At 39.1% G+C, this 24,258-nt stretch overlaps 1 protein-coding gene across 1 annotated transcript; it reads left to right on the top strand.

The window, feature by feature from the left end:
* Positions 1-1,324: 1,324 nt before the first annotated feature.
* pnoca (prepronociceptin a) lies at positions 1,325-21,660 on the top strand. Its single transcript, XM_030046848.1, has 3 exons — positions 1,325-1,404; positions 16,292-16,422; positions 19,855-21,660. The coding sequence occupies exons 2-3, from the start codon at positions 16,303-16,305 to the stop codon at positions 20,458-20,460; spliced, it is 726 nt and encodes a 241-aa protein (XP_029902708.1). The 5' UTR covers positions 1,325-1,404; positions 16,292-16,302; the 3' UTR covers positions 20,461-21,660.
* Positions 21,661-24,258: the final 2,598 nt, after the last annotated feature.

Below are 24,258 nucleotides of genomic sequence, written 5' to 3'. Positions count from 1 at the left end.
ATTATGAAATAGCGTACATTGAGCACAGACTGTGAAGGGGGCGTTTATTTGAAAACCTATTCATTTTCTCCATCCAGAACGCCTACGGAACTACGTCATCATTTGTTACGTCACTTATGAAGTTTATTCCTCTCTCAGCATCTAGTTGGCTGGTAAATTAGTTTAAGTTCCTGCCTGATCCACACTCCATAAATCATGTCATAACCCCCTGTCTCTCTGGTGGAGAACCACTGGACTACTCTCCTCTGAAGAGCACAGCGCTTACAGGGCAAACTAATCATAACAGAACAGCTTTACCATGCATAGGGAGGCAAATTATCACCTTTTACAAACTTAGGAGTGAGCCATGTGGGTAGGGTTTGCCACAGACTGCAATACATTTAGCACTGGAATGACAAGACAATCGCATCAAAGTAGTTAAATGTCATTTCTTATGCTCATCTGTGTTTGACAGCTGACTGCACATGAGAAAAATCAAAGCTCTTAGTGCAAGTTCCAGCAGGAAGACAAGCCCTTTAACTGTCTCATTTCTTTGCACACCTGGTCTCTGGCTCATTTATTATCTTCCAATGAACAATTGGATGTCTGACTGAAGTGAATTAATTCAGGCCTGATCACTTCACATCCCTCTCACTCCTTAGGTCTGCACTAACAACATGGGAAGCAAGGTTATCATAACCCCCCCCCCCCCCCAAAAAAAAAACAAAACAAAAACAAAAACAAAAAACAATTACATTGAAAATAAGCTTGCAAGCACAAGTCAATCTCTTTTTTCCCCTCCCTTCATTCCTTTTATACTATTCCTTTTATGTGCTCTTGCACTGATTCAGTACCCCCTTTTCTCCTCTCTCACCCTTCCCTCCTCTCTCCTCAATTTCTCTGTTTCATTCCTCCCCCTGCACCCCTTTTCTTCTCCTCCCCCTCTCATCCCTCTATCCTCTCTCCTTTCTCTCTCCTCTCCACTTCCCTGCCTGTTCTCCTTTCTCCTCCTTCATCCAGTCTTTCTTTCCTTTCCCTCTCCTTCAGTCTCACCACCTCCTTTCAGTGTTTTTCTCCTTCATCTCATACCCTCCTATTCTCCTTCCTTCCCCCTTTCTTTCCCCTTTTCCTTCCTTTTTCTATCGCTCTCTTTGTCCTCTGTCCATCCCTAATGTCTGCCCCCCCCCCACCTGTCTTTTTCTCTGTGATGGGAAAAAAGGGAGTTTGGAAAGAAAGAGAAATCAGATGAGTAGGAGGAGGAGGAGGAGGAGGTGAAGGGAGGGGTGGGACCCTATAAGAACAGCAGCCTTCAGTCTCCTCGTAGCCAGAGAACCACGACCAGGCAGAAGGGAGGAAACGTATACGCCAGCACCCTGAACGAGCACCTGAGGGACCCCAGCCACCCGCAACCTCACCTGAACACAGGTAAGACCCTGCGGGGAGAAAAAGAAGGAAAAAGAACCAGTTTGACCTCTGACCCACAGGATCTTTTGTCTTTTTCCATTTTCATTCAATAACTGATGTTTTACAAAGGCAACCATTTTAGATTTTCATAGATAGATAAAAGTCTTTAATACACAGTTGGACCTTGGACTTCCTGACTATTGCTTGCAATATAAGTGATCAGAGAACGACTGCTCTGTTTAGGACAGTGAGGTCAAACTGGAGTGAGAGCGATTTTCGATCACCCATGATCATTCTACAGCTTTCCCTAGAAACCGCTCTATCAATTATGATCATTCTAGCGTTGCAGGAATATTCACTCCACCTATTGTCTATGACCTTTAACTCTTGACCTCTTTACCATTGGTTGCTTGTAAAAGCTTGTTCTACCATTGATATCAGTGGAATTCTGTCTGGGTAAGTCAGACAAATGACTCGAATATAAAGTGTGAATAATGGACGAGACATTTCCCACTGCAGGGTAGGAAATATCTTAGGTCACTGTGGTTATCAGGCCATTGATTTTGCGTTGTATGCGATTGACGCATCGCTCCCTGGAAGCAGCAACACCACGTTAATGTTCTATAACTAACTCGCCAAGGTTAAAGCTACATGTCTGAGGGGGTTAAAAGCATAAGGCAGCAAGGGTGGACACACACCAGAGAGCATGTGGAGGAGAGGTTGCATCTGAGGTCTACACGGGTGGTTTGTTTTGTCAGTCCATTGTTATTTAATCAGGAGAGAAAGGTCATAAATCGTCAGTGGTCACTGTTAAGTCCTGATTTACTGCTGCGCTCCAGTGGGTTTTTTGAATGAAACCGAAGCTTCTATGGAAACATGTTTGTGCTTATGATTTGTCTCAAGATGTAACAAAAAAGTAATTTAGATGAGTGCATGTTAGTTAATCAGGGTCAGCTTTTCCTTTCATTTCTTCATAGCATTATTTTTAGTTTTCATCTAGCTTGGTGACAGCTATTTGCCTAAAGGTAACTGAGTCAATGTATTGACATGGTTTGTTTTTAAAGGGAACACCCTGCCAGCTTCTTTCCTGGGACAGAATGACTGAATGTGAAAGGAAATTTAATGTGAAATTGTAATTTACTTTATTTTTTTTCTTGCCGTTTTACAAATTTCAGATATTTCGGTTGTCTTCCCTTCTCTCCTTCAGCTACACTTCCCAGTGAGTCGATGACTGTAATACATTTAACTAATAAATTAATAGATAAATTCAAGAATCAGAGCTTTAGAGAGAGCAACTGGTTTTTATGAACTGGTTCATTTTGTTGATGACATCTAGATTTCATGCTTCTTTATCACCCTGTCTGCCCTGAGTACAGAAATCACCAGACAGAATAATACAACAAAATCAAAATTTGGCTTGTTAATACAGGCAAAATGGCGATCTTGACTTTACATACATGACTGAACAAACAGGGACTGTAATGACACAGAACTGATGAAAAAACTCCTGGAGAGGATTCTCAGACAAACTGAGCATCAACCACCCAAATTTGGGCAAGATCACATAGAAAATATCTGCATGATAGATTCAGGAATCATTACCCATGAAATATATTACAGACAGCTACCATATAATCTTTTAAATCTTTAAGTCTTTTCTCTACTCTCTCTCTCTCTCCACAGTGCTTATGTCTCTACCCACCAATGTATAACTTTCTTTAAACTTAAATTTTAAAGTTAAATGTCATTTTTTTACAGTTAAAACAATTCACAATTTGTTTTTATTTAGACTGGCAGGCTTTTCATTTGACCTTTAGCAAACTCCAGAAACACTGACTTTTTAAAGATTTTTTATTAAAAATTATCTATTATAATTAGACACTCTCAGCAGCCACTGGCGATTACAGGTTTGACATTCTGCTTATTCACTTCATCAAATAAGCAGCAGAACATTCTCTTATATCTTGAGGAGGAGGACTCTGCTGCTATAGATCACCAGATAGGGCTCAAGCTGGATCGATGTGATTCTAAAGTGATTCAGAAGCAATTAGAAGCTGCCTTGTTGTATCTTGAGGCGAAAAAAAATTCAAAGTGTTCCCTGTCTGGCACGACTCAGATACGGGTTAGCTGTGAAATTAGCCTTTGATTGGCCGTCTCTTGTATTCCAGCATTACTGCATTACATGACTGCAGAGAAACAAGAGAAGCGCTGTTTCAATGGACGAGGCGCTGCTGAAATGTAAAACTGTAACCAGAGTGAAAACACAAGGTTAGGAGCTGAAAAAGTAAATTAGATGTCAGATGAAACTTAAGCAAGTGGGTAATTTTATATAAGAATGTCATATGAAATTGTGCATTAATGGAATTGCGAAATGTTTGATATAAGTCATAATTTTGATATAAGTCATCAGACAGATATCAAAGCTGTGAGAAGAAGGAAAAAAGACAGCATTAAATGAAAGTGGTATGCCTCAAGACACCTGAGACATGGATTGTCTCTGTGTGTGTGTGTGTGTGTGTGTGTGTGTGTGTGTGTGTGTGTGTGTGTGTGTGTGTGTGTGTGTGTGTGTGTATATGAATGGGAGGGTGGGGGATTGGTGCTGATGTGCCTTTTGGCATTTTCGATTCCATTTTCGTTGTTTGGCCCTGTAAAAGTGACAACACTAACATGGTCAGCCCTCCAGCCCGCTGCAATGAATTATCTGTTAATGCTCCAGCTGCTGGGAAAAGAGACGGCAATTTAAAGAGAGCTGCAACACGACTGTGGTACGCGGTGGAAACCACATTTGCATAATCAGCAAAAAATGACCACTTCCTGACAATTTTATCAGGTTGCTCGATGTGTTTGATAGGAGCACATGGACCCAAAGCACTAAAAATTAGGACTATTTTCTTTACATTGTGATGCAGCCCCTTTTTTCACCATCCATGCTGGCTCTGTTTTATGGCTAAGCAATCAATTTTAATCTGTCATTTCCTCTGCTTAGTACACTATCACTGATTTTTGTTGGCTCTTTAACATCATTAGCTTCACAAACAAGCTTCCCTGACCTGAAGAGACAGCTCTCCTTCCTGGCCTGGACAGGGGAAAATAGAGGGAGGCCGAGCAGTGCAGATCAGAGGTCAGAAGTCATAGTCCTGCAGTGTACAGCTGTGGTGGCTATAATGATTTGGTGAGATTAGCAGAGTTAATCTCAGTGGACAATGTTCCCAACACAGCAGAATCCGTGTACATCCTATTGTGCTTGGTAGATTTCAGGGATCCTCCTCCTCATCCTCCTGCCATCAGTACCCTCTTCTCTGCCTTCTCATCAAGAGAGAAGTGGTAACCTGCTCAACTCCTTTGGGTTACAGTGGGCTGACTTTATCTTTTTTTTTTTTAATTACTTGCACACTGACAAGGCACAAGGGCACTTGTTTGGCCATGAAAACATATCCTTCTGATATAATTTATATATATATGTATATGTATATATATATGTGTGTGTGTGTGTGTGTGTGTGTGTGTATATATATTTTTAAAGATCAGGATGGTGTGCATGTCCACTTTTTGAACAGGTAGCCTAATCATGTGGGACAATGCTTTTTGTATGCATTTCATTTAGTTAGCACATACATGTGAAAATTTAAAACATACAGTAATAAAATACAATAAAAAAAAAAAAAAAAATCACTGAGGAGAAACATAGCAAATTAAGGGCAGGTAAGGTTTGAAAACAGCAAAATCCAGACTTTAACAATTAATTCACAAAAAATAACTCAATGGTGCATATGAAATAAATCTGATATGAATCTAATGGGAATTCATTCGAAATCTGTGAAAGCGCGGAGCTGCATACTTCTCCACTGTTCAAGGACCAATCATCGTTGAGGGAAATTGATTTAGCATAGCGTGTCTGGCTATAATGACTTTCCTAGCTAGTAATCTGCCTGGTTTCACACACACACACACACACACACACACACACACACACACACACACACTGCAATGTACTATACACACATATATTCACTTAAATTCCACACAAAAGAATATACTAACAATGTAACAATGTAAGGCGTGAATTTAGGTCCACGTATTTGGACACAATATTCATCATTTTGCCCTTGTGCACCACCACAGTGGATTTGAAATGGAGTAATCAAGATGTGACTGAAGTGCAAACTTTCAGTTTTAATCAAAGGGGTTCAACAAAAATATGTCATTAACTGTTTAGAATTACAGCCAGTTTTATACATCGTCACCCTATTTTCAGAGACTCAGAAGTCATTGGACACTGGACTGAAAAGCAGTTTCTAGCAGGTGTGGCCTTTTCCCTCGTTATTCCATGACAAATTAAGAAAATAAAAGGTCTAGAGTTCATTCCAAGTGTTTGCATTTTCATTTGGTATCTGTTTATAAGAACCCTCAACATGCGATCCAAAGAGGTGTCCATGCAGGTGACGGAGGACATCATTAGGCTTAAAAAGCAAAAAAAAAAAAAAAAAAAAAAAAAAAAAAAATCTATCAGACAAATAGCAACAAGTTTAGGAGTAGCCAAATCAATGGCTCAGTGTATCCTGAAAAAGAAGGAATGGACAGGTAAGCTCAACAACACCAAAAGGCCTGGAAGATCACAGAAGACGTCGAAAGTGGATGACTGAAGAATTCTTTCCCTGGTGTAGAAAAACCCGTTCACAACATCTAGGGGAGTCAAAAACACTCTGGAGGTGGTAGGCGCATCATTGAGAGAAAATAAATACAGAGGGTATACAGTAAGTTGCAAATCACTGGTGTTGCTCAAGACCAGGAGGGCTTTATTAGACTTTGCAAAAAACATCTAAAAAAGCCTGACCAATTCTGGAACAAGGTTCTTTGGATAGATGAATTGAAGATGAACTTGTACCAGAATGATGGGAGAGAAAAGTGTGGAGAATGAAAGGAGAAGCTCATGACCCAAAGCAGAGAACATCATCTGTCCAGCATGGTGGAGGCAGTGTTATATCATGGGCATGGGCAAGTGGAATATTCTTCAATGGCCAAGTCAGTTCCCAGACCTCAACCCAGCTGAGCTGCTTTTCACCAGGTGAAGACCAAACTGAAGGCCAAAAGACCCACAAACAAGCAGCAGCTGAAGGCAGCTGCAGTAAAGGCTTCGCAGAGCATCTCAAGGGAGGAAACTCGCAGTCATAGACTGCAAAGGATCTTCCTCCAACTATTCAAAATAATCCTTATAATTATAGCTATGCATGTTATGTAGAGTTTGTCCAATAACTTTTGAGCCTCATAAAATGGGATGACAATGTATAAAACTGGCTGTAATTCTAAATGTTTAATGGCATATTTTTTTTCAACCCCTTAGATCAAAGCTGAAAATCTGCAATTTCAAATCCACTGTGGTGGTATGCAAGGGCAAAATTATAAATATTGTCTAAAAACGTATGGACCTAACTGTACATAAGGCAAAAGTTGGATATCGTAAAAACAGGGACACTTTAAGGTTTTCCCATTTTTTTCTTGGACTGTTAAATGAAAATGGACATTGCTGTTACTGAATCACAGTAGTAAAACCATGAGATCAGAACAAGTGGACATCACTGATTTGACCTCACAGAGTGGGGTGGAGCAAGCTTTAGAGAGGGAGCTCACCCTCTGAAGCAAAAAGCATAAGTTTGATGTTCAGGACATAAATTAATACTGCACTGCAGATTTGCTTTCTGGTGCATCATGAAATTCAAGACAAAAAATGTGTTCAGCGTTGTGTGAAGCCTCAGTCATGTGGGAGGAGCTCCTTCACAAAAAAAATCTCGCTGACAAGAAGTTTGATTTGATAGAAATAATGTGCCACTTATCAAAACTTTATCAAACCTGCTGTCCCACTTTGCAAAAAAAAACTGAAAGAATCTGGTGTTCGGCAGACTGTATACAAACGAATGTGCTATGCCTCCTGTGAATATGCAACACGAAATTATTTTGTCAAGCAACATATGACAAATTTATAAATGTATCATGTGTCGGTCTACTCTGTTTTTGATAGATGTCATAGTCAGAGGCTGGAAAGGAAAAAAATGTCCCACTTATGCAGAATTCTGCCCACACACATACATGCACACATGCAGCATCACACAGTAGCACAATACACACATAAGACATAGACATACATGCACACACACACGCACACACACACACACACACACACACACACACACACACACACACACACACACACACGCACGCACACACACACACTGCCATAGGGGCTAATTATTTATTTCATTAATTAATTAACTGTCAGAGAGAGGCGTAACCTATTGATGGATACACATTTCCATTTTTTTTTTTTTTTGCTCTGTTTGCCATTTGCCCTTGGTGTGTGGTTATATGATGAACTCGATGATGAACTGTTTGACCTTTTTCCATTGCGGCTTGGTTCACCAGCTTAAAACCAACATGTGCAGAATATTAACCTCAATTATATCATTCTCTAATTAATAGCATAGTCATGATGGAGCCCAACCCTGATTAGGAATATGTTGGTATAGAGAATACATCAATGAGAGGGTGGATGGATAATCATTATGGGTATAAAAAAGAAAAAAGAGACCATTGTGGTGAATATTGATTTTTTCTATGTGTTAACTTTAAATATGTTTATTATTTGATTTAATGGAAAATGATGATTTGATGGACAAACTGAAAGGAGGGGCTCCATCCACATCAGAAGGAGCACTGCCTCACTTTATTTTTCTGTGGGCGAACAAATATGCAGACAAGTCCAGTCCCACAGAGCATATCTGTGTGTGCAGCATTTACTGTTGGCGTAGATTATGTTATGACAATTGTGGAATAATCAAGATAACCATACTAAATATTTTCTGCATCATTCATAAACCTGAATTGCCTTCAGTGGTAACAATATTAGTATTAGAGTAGCATCAGTGGTATAACTTGTGTCAGCAGCAGCAGTTTAGCTGTATTAGTAATATGTAGCATTTGGAGTGATGCTAACAGGAGCAGTGGCAGCAGTTATAGTTGTACTGTTGTATATGATTGAGCAAAAACACTAGAAATATATGTGACAGAGAGAGAGAGAGAAAGACAGATAGAGAGACAAAGGGCAAGACTGAGTGAGGCTGAGAAAGACCAACAGAGAGGTAAAGGGGATGTTAGAGGGAGAGTTAGATCAATTCATAGATAATGACAAACAGGATTAATGTATAGATTTGATATCTTTCAGCTTCATTTGTAAAATAGATTTACCGTCCAGCGTCAGTCAATACAGAGTTGCACCAAATCAATGATCACTTGGCCATTTTTACCGCGTGGAGTAGAAGTCAGTCAACTATCAATATTAAAACAAAGAACACAAAGTAGCTTGAGTGGGCCTGGACAAGGTGCCAATCAAAGTGAGTTTTCTGACAGAGAAAGTGTTAGTCTGTTATCTGCCTCCAGGCAGAAGACTAAGTAACATTTAATTAACTGTCAAACTGACTTGTCAACCGACAACAAGCCTGACACTCTAAATTCTCTCTAATCATTCAATATTTGATCATTTTTCTTTAATATGCTGGTTTTCTCTCATTTTAGGGTTGGAAGGTGCTGTTCTTCTATTAAAGTTATTACATTTTTGCAGTTCATTAAGTTACTGTGTAGCTTATTACCAGGTAAGGCTGAGCCCATTGCTGGTAAGAAAAAGCTTATAATTAACTTAAAAGGGTTTAAAAACACAGTATGAGCTCAACCTGCGGCCTGCGCCAATAACAATGTTAAATAAATTGATGAATTCAGTGTATTTAATATTTTAGACAGGAAAAAAGAGGCAATAAAAAAAGGAAAAAGTCTACATTTTGTTCAAAAATGAAGTAAAAGTCCATTAAAAATAAATATTACACATTGTTATAGAAGAATAGAACGATAAAAATTACCCTTTTCAATTAAATTTAGATTAAAGAGTAGAATTAAAGAGTTAGAAGAGTTAAGGTCCTGTAACATGACCACTTAAACAGCAAAATTTCACTCTGTCTGTCTGTCACTGACTCCCATTCATATCTGTGTGAAAGGCAAGAAAACATGGTCTTTGCGGTTGTGTTACAATTTCGCAGTCTCTCATGGCAAAAACTTGAACTCTGATCCGTGAATTTGTGCTGCCCACCTCATGTCAGCCAATGGCTACTGGCTAATAAGCATAACAATAACTCTTATCGATTCTGTATATCTTGTTTCACCGCAAAACGCAAAAATCTTTTTGCAATACAACATGCAGATGTGGCCAGGTCTTTATGAAGAAACTATTATCAAACTATTACACTTCCTCTGGTTTTTCCCCCCTCAATCCAGTCAAGTGGGCCTTAAACACATACCTGTATTCAGACTAGAAATACTGGAGCTGCAGACAACCCATCCGCTTTTTAAAAATGGGGCAGGGTTGACAGCTAACACCGAGTTTTTTTGTTTTTTTTTTTTGGCATTTGTGCTTTATTAAAGAGGCATGGTGGAAAAACAGGCCAGAGAGGGGGACTGATATACAGCAAAAGGTCCAGGCTGGAACTGAACCCAGGCTCACATCAACAACATGTCATATTTACTGTAGACTGTGAGCCACTGGGACATATAGCTAGCTTCTGGTTAAGTTTCTTTTTGCTGTAGCTGCATCGGTTGGTTCAAAACTTTCTGGCCAGCACATAAAGTCTGAACAGCAATTAAACTCGGACCAGACTACATATTCATCACACAGTTTTAATACACACTCTCCAGCCAATTTCTCCAGCCGATTTCTAAAACTTAACATATCCAGGTTAGAAAAAGACACGTCATCATATATATGAAATTCATATGAATTTCTTGATTAAATTCTCTCTATATATCTTTATTTTTAGCTTCATCATCAGTTTTCTTCAAAATGTGTTTTAATCACAGACTGAACATACAGTAAAACAGACAAACCACCCCTGAAACTGTATTAACTGTATTGTTTTCTATTCTAAATGACTTTTGATTATAGGTACTCTTGTATAATAATTGTCCTGAAGTGGATTCATGTCTGCACTGTGCAGATTTTTTCTGTATAGAAAAACATGGGACACACTTTTAATACATGTATTAAAAATGTAACTATATCTTTTAAATGACAAAAAACAGCAGAATCTTTTTTAGATGACTCCTCTTGAGGATGGAGCAAATCTGCAGCCGTAGTTCAAGAAGCATGCAATAAAAAGTGTGACGTCCACAAAGACTGCAGCTGTGGTGCGTAATGTGTTATGGTGACTGACTATGAAAAATTTCCCAGTATTGGGATTGTTACTTTTAAGTTATAGCATAATTCACTGTTGGGCTTTTAAAAATAAAGAAAAAGATAAGGTGGATGCACGCTGCTGCTCCATCCAGCCAGGCGTGGATAATCCTGGTTTAACTCACACTTCAGGTTGGGAGCAATTTATTTTACATTTCCTACCCTTGATGAGAAAAACGACGTAATGGAGAAAACTAATAGTGGAAACAGCTGATAACAGGGAGTGTGTGAGAGTTTCTAAGGATGACTGCGGTGGATGAGGAGACTTTAAATCAGGCTAGACTCAACTTTTATTTATCCTGGGGAAGTTGACTGAGAAGGCATGAGGTTTATCCCACAAGGCAACATTAGGCAAGTAGCTCCAGTGTTATGTGCATTGTTGGATTTTCACTGAGACACTTTGCTAAATCTTCTTACTCGTTTTCAGCTCCACACAGCTCGATACACTCACACTGGGAGCTACCCAGTCTGACCAGTTTTTTGCTGTTGGCCACTGAGCAGCTCCACTCAAGCAGTTGAGGTTTACTGCCTTGCTCAAGAGTGCATTGGTGGCAGATGGAGGGGAAATTTCCTAATTTACTTTCCCCGTCCAATTAGAATTAGTGAGATATCTACTCTTACGGGCCCAAGTTATAGATTTTACACTGAAATGTGCTTATCTCAAAAATAATCTTGTACATTCTTTTTTTTTTTTTTTTTTTGCAAATTTTCCTTTGTAATTTCCAACAAACTTCTAATTTTGTGTATATGAGAGAGCCTCATGTCCTATTTAACTAGCCATAAAAAGTTAATGAGGTCAGAGGTCAGGGTCAGCTGTAGAGCAGCAGCTGTGGAGCTTCAGCAGGGTGGATGCTTACAGATGCGGTCACCTGGATGAAGGATTGATTCCCTCCTCACCACCCCACCCTGCACCCTGTGACATTAGAGATACTGAAACAATGAAAGTCAGGCAGTGATATACACTGCGTCAAAAATGCAAATATATATCAATGCAATCAATAAAAGTCTTCATGTTTTGGTGGAGATTTAACAAACTGCTCTTGTCCAGCTGCTTCCCACTACATGCAAAACTAATTCAGAAAATTCTGAGATGTCATATAATCTAAAAATATAATAAAACATGGAAAAGGTCAAATCAATTTTATGACTGTGTTTGTAAATCAGCTCTTGAGGTTTCAGTGGAAGCCTGAAGGAGTGTTCCTCTCCCACAGCGTCAGAGCACATTGACAGGAGGAGCATATGGTTCAATGTTGTATATTCATACTCAACTGGACTGTCAGACCTGCATCAGGAGTGCCTCAGCACAGCACCGGACCGTAATGACTTAATTAACTGGTCTATTTAGTGGTTAATCACTTAATTAAACGCAGTAATTGGGTTTCGAAGGCTCTCCAGAGAACCTAACTGACATAATTACAAGAACACAGGAAGGTTCACATTTTGAGACTGAAGACCAATTTACTTCTAAAGCTTTCTAACAGACAGGTTTGTCACAAAGTACTTTACAGAGGACAAGGAACATAAATACAGATAAGAACAAGGCAGCATAGAGCAAGGTAGTGTGTGTGTGTGTGTGTGTGTGTGTGTGCATTTGAAAGGAACATAATCTTCAGGACACAATTGGTATCATTTTCTTACTTTGCATAGTTTATGTAATGATCAGACAAAATACTGGATAATGTTTGCAATTTGCAATCCTAAATTAATTCTATGAGCTTTACCTGGAATGAATTCACTGTCTGCTTTTGAGGGAAAATTAGCTTTTCTGGAAGTTTCATAAGCCATCACAACTCCACGCCTCCTACAGATATGAACTGATTATTCACTGCAATTAAATTAGATTGAATGAAACTTAATGATCCTGGGAGAGGGAAATTGCAGCCACAAACAGAAATAGCATATACCTTCCCCGATTGTGTTTAATCATGAAGCAGACCAACTTTTCATTTGCATTTAGAATTTATGTGTTATGCTTATCTGTATTCTGAACAGACGTATTGTAATTGCATCTTATTTTTTAAAATATTATTTATTGGCAACGTGGCCCTTGATCGAGAGAAAGACTGGGGAGATAGAGCCAGAGGAAAAAGTCTCAGGCCAGACAATAAATTGTACCAACTCTGATGTGTAGTTGCTTATTGAAACTGAATCTTCACAAATTTTATTTTCAGTCAGTGCTCCTCTTGTCCCTTTGTGAAGAGAAGCGAACAACATGAAGACAAAATGAAATATTAAAAATGTACATTTTCACGATTCTAAGATAATTTTTTTATTGTGTCTGTATACATGGGGCAGGCCAGCTTGCTGTATATCTAAATTCCTTGGCAGAACAGATGGTGTGTTGTTGTTGTGTGTGTGTGTGTGTGTGTGTGTGTGTGTGTGTGTGTGTGTGTGTGTGTGTTATTGCGGACACACAGCACGTGACTGGTATGGGACTTTAATGCCACAGTGTGAAAGCAGCACAAGCAGTGCTACGTGTCATACATTCAAGTTAAATGCAATTCTCTTACACTCTGCCTGTCTCCACTGAACTCCTCTTATCTCTGCTTTAACTTAATAAGCTGCTTTTAAAAGCCTGTTAACCTGGCAGGCTGTATCACATCCCCTAAGCTGACTGTGCCAATACTCTTAACAATGTTGAATAAAGTAAAAATAAATCACTGCATATTGGTCATGTGTAAAGTGCAGCCTTGTGTTGTGTGGCTGATTTAAGGGGATCAGACAGGAAAAACCAACCACGCCCTCTGGGGGTAAACACACGTGTTCACACGGGTTTGAGCCCACCCAGGGACCAAGGCTTTTCATATCTAAAGAACCAGTAGATAAGCCTTTGCAATACTTCAACAAACAAATGTCAACATGGGACAAAGAATAAGCACTTGGCTGGCTGATGTCACACAGAAAAGCTAGCAGCCTTGTCTATGTACTTTCAATGCAGTCTCACAACTGCAGAGGCAAAGTCAGAAAAGTTAATTGTTTTTTTCCCCAAAATACAAAACTGCCTCTTACTTACTGAGATAAGAAGCCGTATACTCGTGCACTTTGGCACATGGTGCAAAACGTGGTTAAATGCCCGGTGGACAGTGCTCAGGGAACATGACGGTGTGCATTTTCTTCTTTTTTAAATTTTGGACAAATTTGGCCTGCTGTGTTTGGGAATGGTGTGGGATTGAGATTAATGTGGGGTATGTTAGGGGCTGGGACTGACTTAATCAATCAATTGTTGTCCTCCTTTAATGGCGCTTACAGACTGTGAGATTTCAGCAATCACTGAAGCTTACTGTAAGCTACTCTGTGTGACATCGATCCAGTAAACTTGGGAACAACATCAAAGTGATGTGTGATGATCACGCCGAGTAAATCTTACAAGATACGACACAAATAATTCATAAGAAAACATCATCAGCATGCATCATCCATGTGTGCCAATGTGGTGGTAAACAATGTAGCTAAGCAAGAATCAAACCCTTGCAACAGTGGCATCAATGTGTTTGGACAAAAATCCAAAGAAGAGGAGGTGGAGGAGAATGTGGACCTGGTCGTTTTTCTTTCTTGTTGGATTCCCAGACATTTCGTTTTTGCTCATTATACCACCATTATTGGGTTTAAGGCCAGTGTTGTATTGAACATTATCTAAACACAGCATCAATCAGATTTATCTGTGATGAGATGATCAGCTCCCAGTCAAAAACAAGAGAAATTATTTTAATCATACCTACTGAATTCTGTTGAGATGGCTGATTTGTACATTGACATTTGAAGTTTAACTGCACTTCATGCAAAATACGTTTGATATGTGAAAAAATATGTGTAAATTTGTCCCATGTCCTTTGCTGATTTGGCAGTCATATTGGACTTGTAATATAACTTCCATAAAAACTTAAAAACCTTGAAACTCTATATTGATAGATACAATATGAAAATGAAAAAAATAATAAGATAGGAACAAAGCTGGAGGTTTTTTTTTTTTTTTTTTTTTTTTTTTTTCCTCCACACATTTTTTTTCTTGTATGCACACTAGAGGCCTGATTTGTGTTTGCCAATACTGCAGGTTTGCTATATTTCATGGGATTAGAGATCGGAGGAAATTCTAATTGAATTGCACACTCATCAACCTCTGATTCATCTAAATGAATTGTAAATTTCTGAGACATTATGCAATAGAACATTTGATTGAAGAATAATTAGTTTAACTCTCTGCCATGTCAGTTTAATTGATAATGACAACCTTCATCTCAGAGAGCACCTTAGTACACGTGTGTGGGCAGGGCTGTGTGTGTGTGTGTGTGTGTGTGTGTGTGTGTGTGTGTGTGTGTGTGTGTGTGTGTGTCTGTGTGTGTGTCTGTGTGTCTGTGTGTAAAGATGTAGCTGTGTGTTTGAATCTGTGCATGTTGTGCATGTTCTGTGTGTGTGTGTGTGTGTGTGTGTGTGTGTGTGTGTGTCTGTGTGTGTGTCTGTGTGTGAGTGTGTGCATGCATGTGTGCACATATGTTTGTGTTTGTTAGGTCAGTGACTCAGTTCATCGCCAGAGGCATTAATTGGGGCATCAATTAAAGGAGTTAACGAGTTTGTTTAATGAGATGAAAACACTGGTTGTGTTTCTGACGTCAGACTCTCCAGACTGGGCTGTTTGTACCATAATAAGGTCAAACAATTTTCTTTTCCTCCTTTTTTCAGTCTTACCTTCTCTTTCTGTCTCGATCTCCCTTCATCTGCCTTGCTCGCTATCATCTCTCTATCTTTCTCCCTTACGCACCTGTCTCTTTTTCCTAGTCTCCATAATTCTCTCTCTCTCTCTCTCTCTCTCTCTCTCTCTCTCTCTCTCTCTCTCTCTCTCTCTATGCCCTCCACATGCCTGTAAATGCAGCTAATTTGCTGCACAAACATACACTTCACTATAACAAAAACATTGCAGTTCCTCCTGTGATTATGGGAATAATGTTAGGGCCAACATACATGACAAAAAAGTTTCCTTGGTACCACAACAGATAATAAGGCATGATAAAGCACATTTTAGACAAACCAGATTGTTTGGCTGTTGTATAAATGCATGTTACATATTCTCAGACTGTTGTTACATTTCACTTTAAATGTCTAATCAATGATGTTTAGACCAAAAATAACAAGTAATATATAAAACATATATGTATTTAATGCATGAAAAAATCTTGCAGGCTTAGAAGGACACATTTCATTATGCATGGCATTGGTCGCATTATCTTAGGGGCCACCAGGTTTAGCTCATGTGACTCAGCACAACACTATAAAGAATATAGAGGCTCCTCTATGCTGAGTCAGTAGGTTTTAGTATAGACTTCCAAAACCAGAGTCAGAATGGCTGTTTCAGAGGGAAATTGAGAATTGGTCCTTTAACTGAATCAAATGAAACTTATTGAAACCACTGAAGTAGTAGTTTATTATTTTTTTTCAAACAGCAGGTAAGGGAGTCTGGGTTGAGATGGAGAGTCACAGGTGAATAAAAAGATATTTATCCTCTACCTGCGCAGCCTAGCTGGCTGACTCTGCATACCAACTGGTGGGAAGAAAGAGGATTTCTTGGATGAGAAGAGTGTATAGACTCAGTGAGTTTTAATGTACTGAATGTCCTGTGCTGTGCTTGCTCTGTCCTGTGTTGTCCAGACAGTAGGACCATGAAGACCGTGGTGGCTCTGCTGCTGCTCTGTCTGTGTGATCCTGGACAGAGCGATTGCCAGACAGACTGCCTGTCTTGCAGCAACATCCTCCCCAAGCAACTCAGCTTTGACACCCTGGTGAGGAGCGCAGTGCAAACACACACATACACAGACACATACACATACAAGTGGCTACAGTAGAGAGGAGCCTCCCATGGAAGCTCACAATGTAATAAAGCCAACAAAATACACAATGCACACTTGAATATGTGAACAGACAAAATTAAAAATAAACACAATCTTTACAGCAGCGTTCTTTCGGTCAAATGATAAAATAAGTAGAAGCCCCTCACCCCCACCTTCCTGCATTCATTCCTTCCACCCATCTCCCTCCCTGTCTCTGACTCACCAAATTACCCTACTGGCATTTGAGTTTTAATTTGTGGTGGCTAATTGATTCCTGAGGATAAATGTGTGAGTGTTTCCCTTCTCAATGCTCAATGTCAAGTCGTTATTTGTCTCTGGTTATTATTTTAGCTGGGGACACTTCAGAAGATTTTAAAACCCATTCTGAAAATTTGTTGCATCACATGCATAACAAATCAGATTTTTTGGTCTCTCAGTGGCAGATCTGTTCAGATAAGAGAAGACTTGTGATCTCCAGTAAATTAAGACAACACACTCATCCGAATAGAAATGTTGTGTTCATTAGTTATTGATGGTCTCCTGTCCCCACACAACAGAGGATTTGTTCAAGACCCATTCCAGACCTGTGAATCACACATTAAATCAACACACAACACACTTTAGAGCAATTCTGCAGATGGTAACAGAGTGTAACGAGTTGACAATTCAGTCTTGATCTAAGACAACCATTGATGCCTTTTATTCATCAAAATCCAGCATGTCTAGACAGCTGACCAAAGGGGACAAAGATTTCCAATGCAACAATACTTCAGGAACTAAAGCCACCTGCCTTTTAAATCATCTCTTAAAACCAATGTTTACGAAAATACATATTGTTATTAATATTAATTAGGGCTGAACAATTAAGATATCAAGATAGTCCTGAAATAGTAATATGGAGAAGACATTTTTTTGATAAAGGTGAAATATGTGACAAATCATTATTATTACATTATTAATAAAGTACTATGATGCTACAGAGAGGCCCTGGCCTACAAATTGCATTTTACAGATGTAATAAAACATATTTGTTTGGTAAATCATAATCATTTTTAACAGATTTTTCAGTGAAAATGAAAACTGTGGTGCAAAAATGATAATTCCTACTAAGATTGTGAATCGTGAATTGCAAATCTATAAAATTAAACTTATATATAGAGATAGATAGATAGATAGATAGATAGATAGATATACATTTTTTTTTTTACTGAAGACAACAAATAAATGAAGCAAGATATATGGAATTATGTAGCAAAGAAAAAAATGTTAAATAACTCTAAATCTGTTTTATATTTTAGATTCCTCAAAGTAGCCACCCTTTGCTTTGTTGACAGCGCTGCAAACCCTTGCCCTTCTCTCAATGAGCTTCATGATGTAGTCACCTGAAATGGTTTTCACTTCACAGGTGTGCCTTGTCAGGGTTCATTTGTGGAATTAATTGCCTTCTTAATGGGGTTGGGACCATCAGTTGTGTTGTGCAGAAGTCAGGTTGGTACACAGCTATAACAGCCCTATTTGACAACTGTTAGAATTCATATTATGGCAAGAACCAATCAGCTAAGTAAAGAGAAACGTCAGTCCATCATTACTTTACGAACTGACGGTCAGTCAGTCCGGAAAATTGCAAAAACTGAATATGTCCCCAAGTGCAGTTGCAAAAACCATCAAGTGCTACGACGAAACAGGCTCACATGAGGTCCGCCCCAGGAAAGGAAGACCAAGAGTCACCTCTGCTTCTGAGGACAAGTTCATCCGAGTCACCAGCCTCAGAAATCGCAAGTTAACAGCAGCTCAGATCAGAGACCAGATAAATGCCACACAGAGTTCTAGCAGCAGACCCATCTCTAGAACAACTGTTAAGAGGAGACTGCGCGAATTATGCCTTTATGGTCAAATAGTTGCTAAGAAACCACTTCTAAGGAAAAGCAACAAGCAGGAGAGATTTGTTTGGGCCAAGAAACACAAGGAATGTCCATTCCTTGTGTTTCTTGGCCCACACAAAGTGGAAATCTGTGCTTTGGTCTGATGAGTCCAAATTTGAGGTCTTTGGTTCCATCCGTTATGTCTTTATGTGATGCAGAAAAGGTGAACGGATGGTCTCTAAATGCATGGTTCCCACCGTGAAGCATGGAGGAGGTATGATGGTGTGGAGGTGCTTTGCTGGTGACATTGTTGGGGATTTATTCAAAATTGAAGGCACACTGAACCAGCATGGCTACCACAGCATCCTGCAGTGACATGCCATCCCATCCGGTTTGCGTTTAGTTGGACCATCATTTATTTTTCAATAGGACAATGACCCCAAACACACCTCCAGGCTGTGTAAAGGCTATTTGACCAAGAAGGAGAGTGATGGAGTGTGGTGCCAGATGACCTGGCATCCACAGTCACCTGACCTAAACTCAGTCTAGATGGTTTGGGATGAGATGGACTGCAGAGTGAAGGCAAAAGGGCCAACAAGTGCTAAACACCTCTGGGAACTCCTTCAAGTCTGTTGGAAAACCATTTCAGGTGACTACCTCTTGAAGCTCATCGAGAGAATGCCAAGAGTGTGCAAAGCAGTAATCAAAGCAAAGGGTGGCTATTTTGAAGAATCTAAAACATAAACATGCTTTGAGTTATTTCACACTTTTTTGTTTACTACATAATTCCATATGTGTTCATTCATAGTTTTGATGCCTTTAGTGAGAATCTACAATGTAAATAGTTATGAAAATAAAGAAAAAGCATCAAATGAGAAGGTGTGTCCAAACTTTTGACTGGTACTGTGTGTGTGTGTGTGTGTGTGTGTGTGTGTGTGTGTGTGTATACATGTGTGTGTATGTGTGTGTGTGTGTGTAAATACTTAAACTAGATTTTTTAAAAATGAAATTTTTACTGCATCATTTGTTATTCATTAATTTAGTACAATTTTTTAAAAAACAAAAAAACATAATTATGGTCATTTAATCTACATTACATTAACGTTTTGGAAATGCTACTATACAAACAGTTTTTTTTTTTTTTTTTTCTAATTGCTGTTTTACTTGAATCTGTAAATACCTCACTATCAGATCTTTGCCGCTGACATTCAGTCTCAACCACACCTCTGACCGTCAGTGTTGGCAAATCTGGAGAAGTCAGCCCGATAATCCTCAAGTCCCTGGCCTTAGCTGATACTGATGTGCAGTGACTTTCAATGAGTAAACAGGTAGGGGTTCAGGGTCTTGCTCAAGGACACTTAGACATGACTGCTACCTCTGTCCTTTGCTTGTGCTCAGTGTTGCAGCTTCAGGCGGTGGTTATGTAATTTTGTTTGTTTTTAAATATGTTGTAATAATGTAATGTAAGACAAGTAATGTCTTTAATTAAAGGCTGACAAACTCTTGTCTTTTTCTCTGTTAGGTGTGTCTCATTGAGTGTGAAGGCAGCATCTCCCCATCCTCCTCCTGGGATCTCTGTCGCAAAGCAACCTTGTCGCCGTTCTCCATCTCAACAGGGGGTGACATGCTGAAGAGAGCTCAGGAGGAGGTGGAGGCCCTGTTGCCCGAAAACGAGGCGCAGGTGGAGGGAGGTTTGCTGGCGCCTGCTGCCTTGCAGAGGTTCAACCATGTGATGGACGAGAGGGATCTGAGTGGCAGGCTCAGCCAGCTGAACGCTGCGTACGACTCAGAGAATGCCCTCTCCCTGAATGAGGAAGATGATGAAGAAGCAGGGCAGGAAGAAGGGGACATCGATGTGGCAGCGAGAAGGCAAGGTGAAGTAGGACTGAGTGTCTCCAAGAGGTTCGGCGGCTTCCTCAAAGGGAGGCACGGCTACAAGAAGCTGCTTTCTCCAGGAAGGTCCTACCAGAAGAGGTATGGCGGCTTCATCGGTGTTCGGAAGTCAGCCCGCAAGTGGAACAACCAGAAACGTTTCAGTGAGTTCCTGAAGCAGTATCTGGGCATGAGCACTCGTGCCACTGAATTCAACAGCATGTCAGAGGACCTCACCCAAGAGAATGAAGTTTAGCAGATTGCACCTTTAAGCCTAAAACAATGTCCCTGAAGCATTTTCACTGATCTCATTTCATTTTAAAAACACCACCATTGTAAAAAATTGGCTTGCTTTGACCACTCTTTCACCAAAAATGATCATTTTAAGTTCTTTGCAAAAACATTAAATTTAAGACAGTCATGAGGTCTAAGAAATATGTACATATACAATATATCTGTTCCACCTGCTGGTGCACTTGTAACCTCAAGATGCAAGGATAACAGCTCCTCCATCTTTCTTCTGTCCCCAGTAATTATGTTGCAAACCATTTGCCTTTATCTGTCATGGATTTCCTGAAGACACTGTCAACCACCTTAACCTTTCAGTGGATATGTACATGTTCAAGGGCCTTGTATCATTTGATTAGCTGTCCTGTAACATCAGAAACACTTTTCTTAATTGGCTGTTAAGGGCAGTTGCTCTGGGTTTTGAAGATCCTTGCTGGTCATTGAGTGGTTTCCAGCAAAATAAAGAAGGATTCAATTTCACTGTTTCATTTCATTAGCCAAAAATGAGCACACTGACAAAAGTGATTTTTGCTTTTCCAATCCCAGTGATAGATTTTTACAGATTATTTTCATGTGTCATGTTGGAAAAACAAACCTCAAAGATGGGGATTCCCAGGGTGAAATTTTCTTTCATTAAGGCCTGCCCTTTTGGGGTCCTTGAAATAGAAAATGAATGATATTCTCTGGTTTCAAGCCTGGCAGGATCACACTCTTTATTATGCTGCCATCTTGTGGCTAATATGCATAATGCAAGCTCCAGTAAACATTCAACATTTGTCAGCGAAGCCTTAGTCTGCCTAGTAATATGAATCCATTGGTTTGTCACTGTGCCAAAACACCACTGAGACAGGGCTACTGAAACAGGTTTAATTAACATATCCCTACTTTGATCGGGTGCAAAATGTAACAGCAACAACAAACTGAAAGACTATACAAGACTCAGTATTCACTTTTACATGCCAATGATCTGTTTGCAAAACCGATGTTGTGTCTCTAAAAGTGCTCTCGGTCTGGCTCTTGTGCTCAGGCCCCAACATACTGTATGTACCAACGGTGTTTGGAATTTTCTTTAAAGTGTAACGGTGTGGATTGGTTGTGTTGCTCACTATCAAGATCTGTAAATAGCTGAATTTGAACATGTCAATAAAGATAGTTTACTATTTCCTTTGTGACTTGTCATGCAGCAACTGATTCTGTGTCTTGAGGTGTTTTGTTCAATCTCTCATTTAGCCAAACAAGTCATTCTTATTTAACCAGGCCACTTGACTAAAGACATCATCATTCAGGTAATTTGACTAATACAGTCATATTTAACAATGCAAGTAAGCTAACAACACATTTTTGTTTAACCAGGCTACTTGACTAAACACTTTCTTATTTAATTACTGGCGTTGTTGATCAGTCGACTAAGGAAACATTCATACTGTTTGACAAGAACATGAATTACTCAAATTTACACAAATTTATTTAACTTGGCAAGCTGACTAGAACACATCTTCTGTCATCCAGGATGGTCAACTAATTTTGCACTATTATTGCTATATTGCTTCATATACTTATACTATATACATAATATAGTATATATACATATACTATATTATTGCTCTGGGTTACGGAAAAAGCTCATACGGTGTCTCAGTGCATTCACAGAATTGTATCTCTAATTTCCAGAGTTACTGTAGAATTTTCAACTGCCTTCATTGACAAATGATACCAATCATTCAATCAATCAATCAATCAATCAATCAGAACAAGTCTAGAACAAGTCATACATTGAAGGAGTGCATTACAATTGACTAGCCTATTAGTGATAAAAGCAGGCACTAGTTTGTCACTATCGGCCCGCCTCCACCTCCTTGACTTACCTTACGGCATTTAATTTAATTTAATTTTATATTATATTCATTGTGTCATTTATACTCAACTGCTGTAATATTATTTTCAATATTATGCCCCTTCCTTTTGAGTCAAATTTTCCAGTTTAATTTGCTCCGTAATGCCTAACAAATGAGCAAGACAACAACAGGTAGTTAATTACATTCTTATTTAATCAACCAATATTCTGAATACTTAAGGAGTTGCAGGAAAGGGAGAGTTTTACATATTTTCATGTGGCCCTGCACACCCGCCATCTTTTACTGCTGGTAACTCAGCAGCTCTAGCTGAAGCTGCAGGGAATTTAAATGCCTTGCTCTACTGTGATGGGAATTGAGGGCAGAAAGGACATTTCTCAATCACCTCCTCATGCAACTCAATTAACCAGCAATCAGAAAATTTTAACAGAATATCCAAAACACTTTCTAAGTAAGTAAGTAAGTAAGTAAATAAATGGCATAACTACAATGGACATAGAAGATAGAATATTCAATACAAAATGAGAAAATACGTTCTCATGAATCTTATGATCAAAATTTTGGATTGTGTTTATAATGTTATCATTCACTTTGTTCATTAAACAAATGTGAACAGCACAAAACAGCATGAATAAAAATTAGTCTTATTCCCGCTGACTGACTTTGTTGTCATGTGTAAACAAACCAAACAGTCTAGAATGATAATAACAATCCATTCATAACATATCACATTTAGTTAAAATCAAATCTCAAAGTGCCCAAGGTAATACAAAACACAAAAAGCAAGAAAAGCACAATGGGATGAAAAAAAGAAAAAGCAAAGTGAAGTCTGCTAAAGTCCAGCTACAGTGAAGAATTTGCAGAAATGTACTATTTACTTGTTCATATTTGCTGCCACCTAGTGGTTCAATCATATTTACTAGAGACAGTGATCAGCTCCTTTACCTTCACGTGACTTTTTTAAACAAGTACCTGGACTTCAGTTACATCAGTGGTGGAAAACACTCTCACTTAAGAAAAGTAGAAATTCTATCAGTGAAATACATAGGAGAGTATACTTACCGGTATACATAAAATAATGACAAAATTGAAATACTTCAAATAAAGTGCTAGTACCTCAACACTTTACTGAAGTATATTTCTATGAGAAAGTAAAACAATTATGCGTTTTTATTCTTCCTCCACTGAGTAAAATTTAACTGTCAAGACTTCAGTCTGAATAAAATATTTCATAACCCTATCCACCCTGAAAATTACAACAAAAGAGTCATTAGAACCATCAGGTAGAGCAAATTAAGTTAACAACGCTTCATTGATGAACTTACTGTACCCACACCTGTAAGGGAGACCAAGGCAGGCGAGGGGAGAACATGCAAACTCCTCATAGAAATGGGAACTGAACCCTCACCCTTTTTGCTAAAGAGGCCACAGGGGGTGCTGCCCCACTTAACATGAGTTAATAAAGCTAACCTTAAAATGCCACAGAGAAAACAAACAACTACAGCAGTCAAATGGATTCCTATGAAAACAACTCAGCAACTTTAATAGAACTGTGTCTTATATAAGAAAAACACTGACATCTGCACTATAAGCAACACGTCGACAGATAGAGTAGATAAATATGAAGATGATATATTTATCAGCATGTAGGGTCAGGTAACTTCACTCCTACAGATCATCATTGTCACTAGTGCATTCAACTAGGTCAATTTGTTTGTGTATCCAGCCATTGGACCAAACAGGACTAGAGCCAGCCTCCACGCAAGGATTTGTGCAGCGGCTGGACAGACCCCTGATGTTGTGTAAGCAGTAAAAAGAGCCACTAATGCACAGACTGGACCAAAAAACACCGGTCTATGTTATGTAAAATATGTTTTAGAGTTTTAAGTGGTATATAGCGGGATTTTCCATGC

This window comes from Myripristis murdjan, chromosome 3, assembly GCF_902150065.1.
Source record: "Myripristis murdjan chromosome 3, fMyrMur1.1, whole genome shotgun sequence".
Classification (NCBI taxonomy): Eukaryota; Metazoa; Chordata; class Actinopteri; order Holocentriformes; family Holocentridae; genus Myripristis; species Myripristis murdjan.
This window is presented reverse-complemented; position numbering and strand designations above follow the sequence as displayed.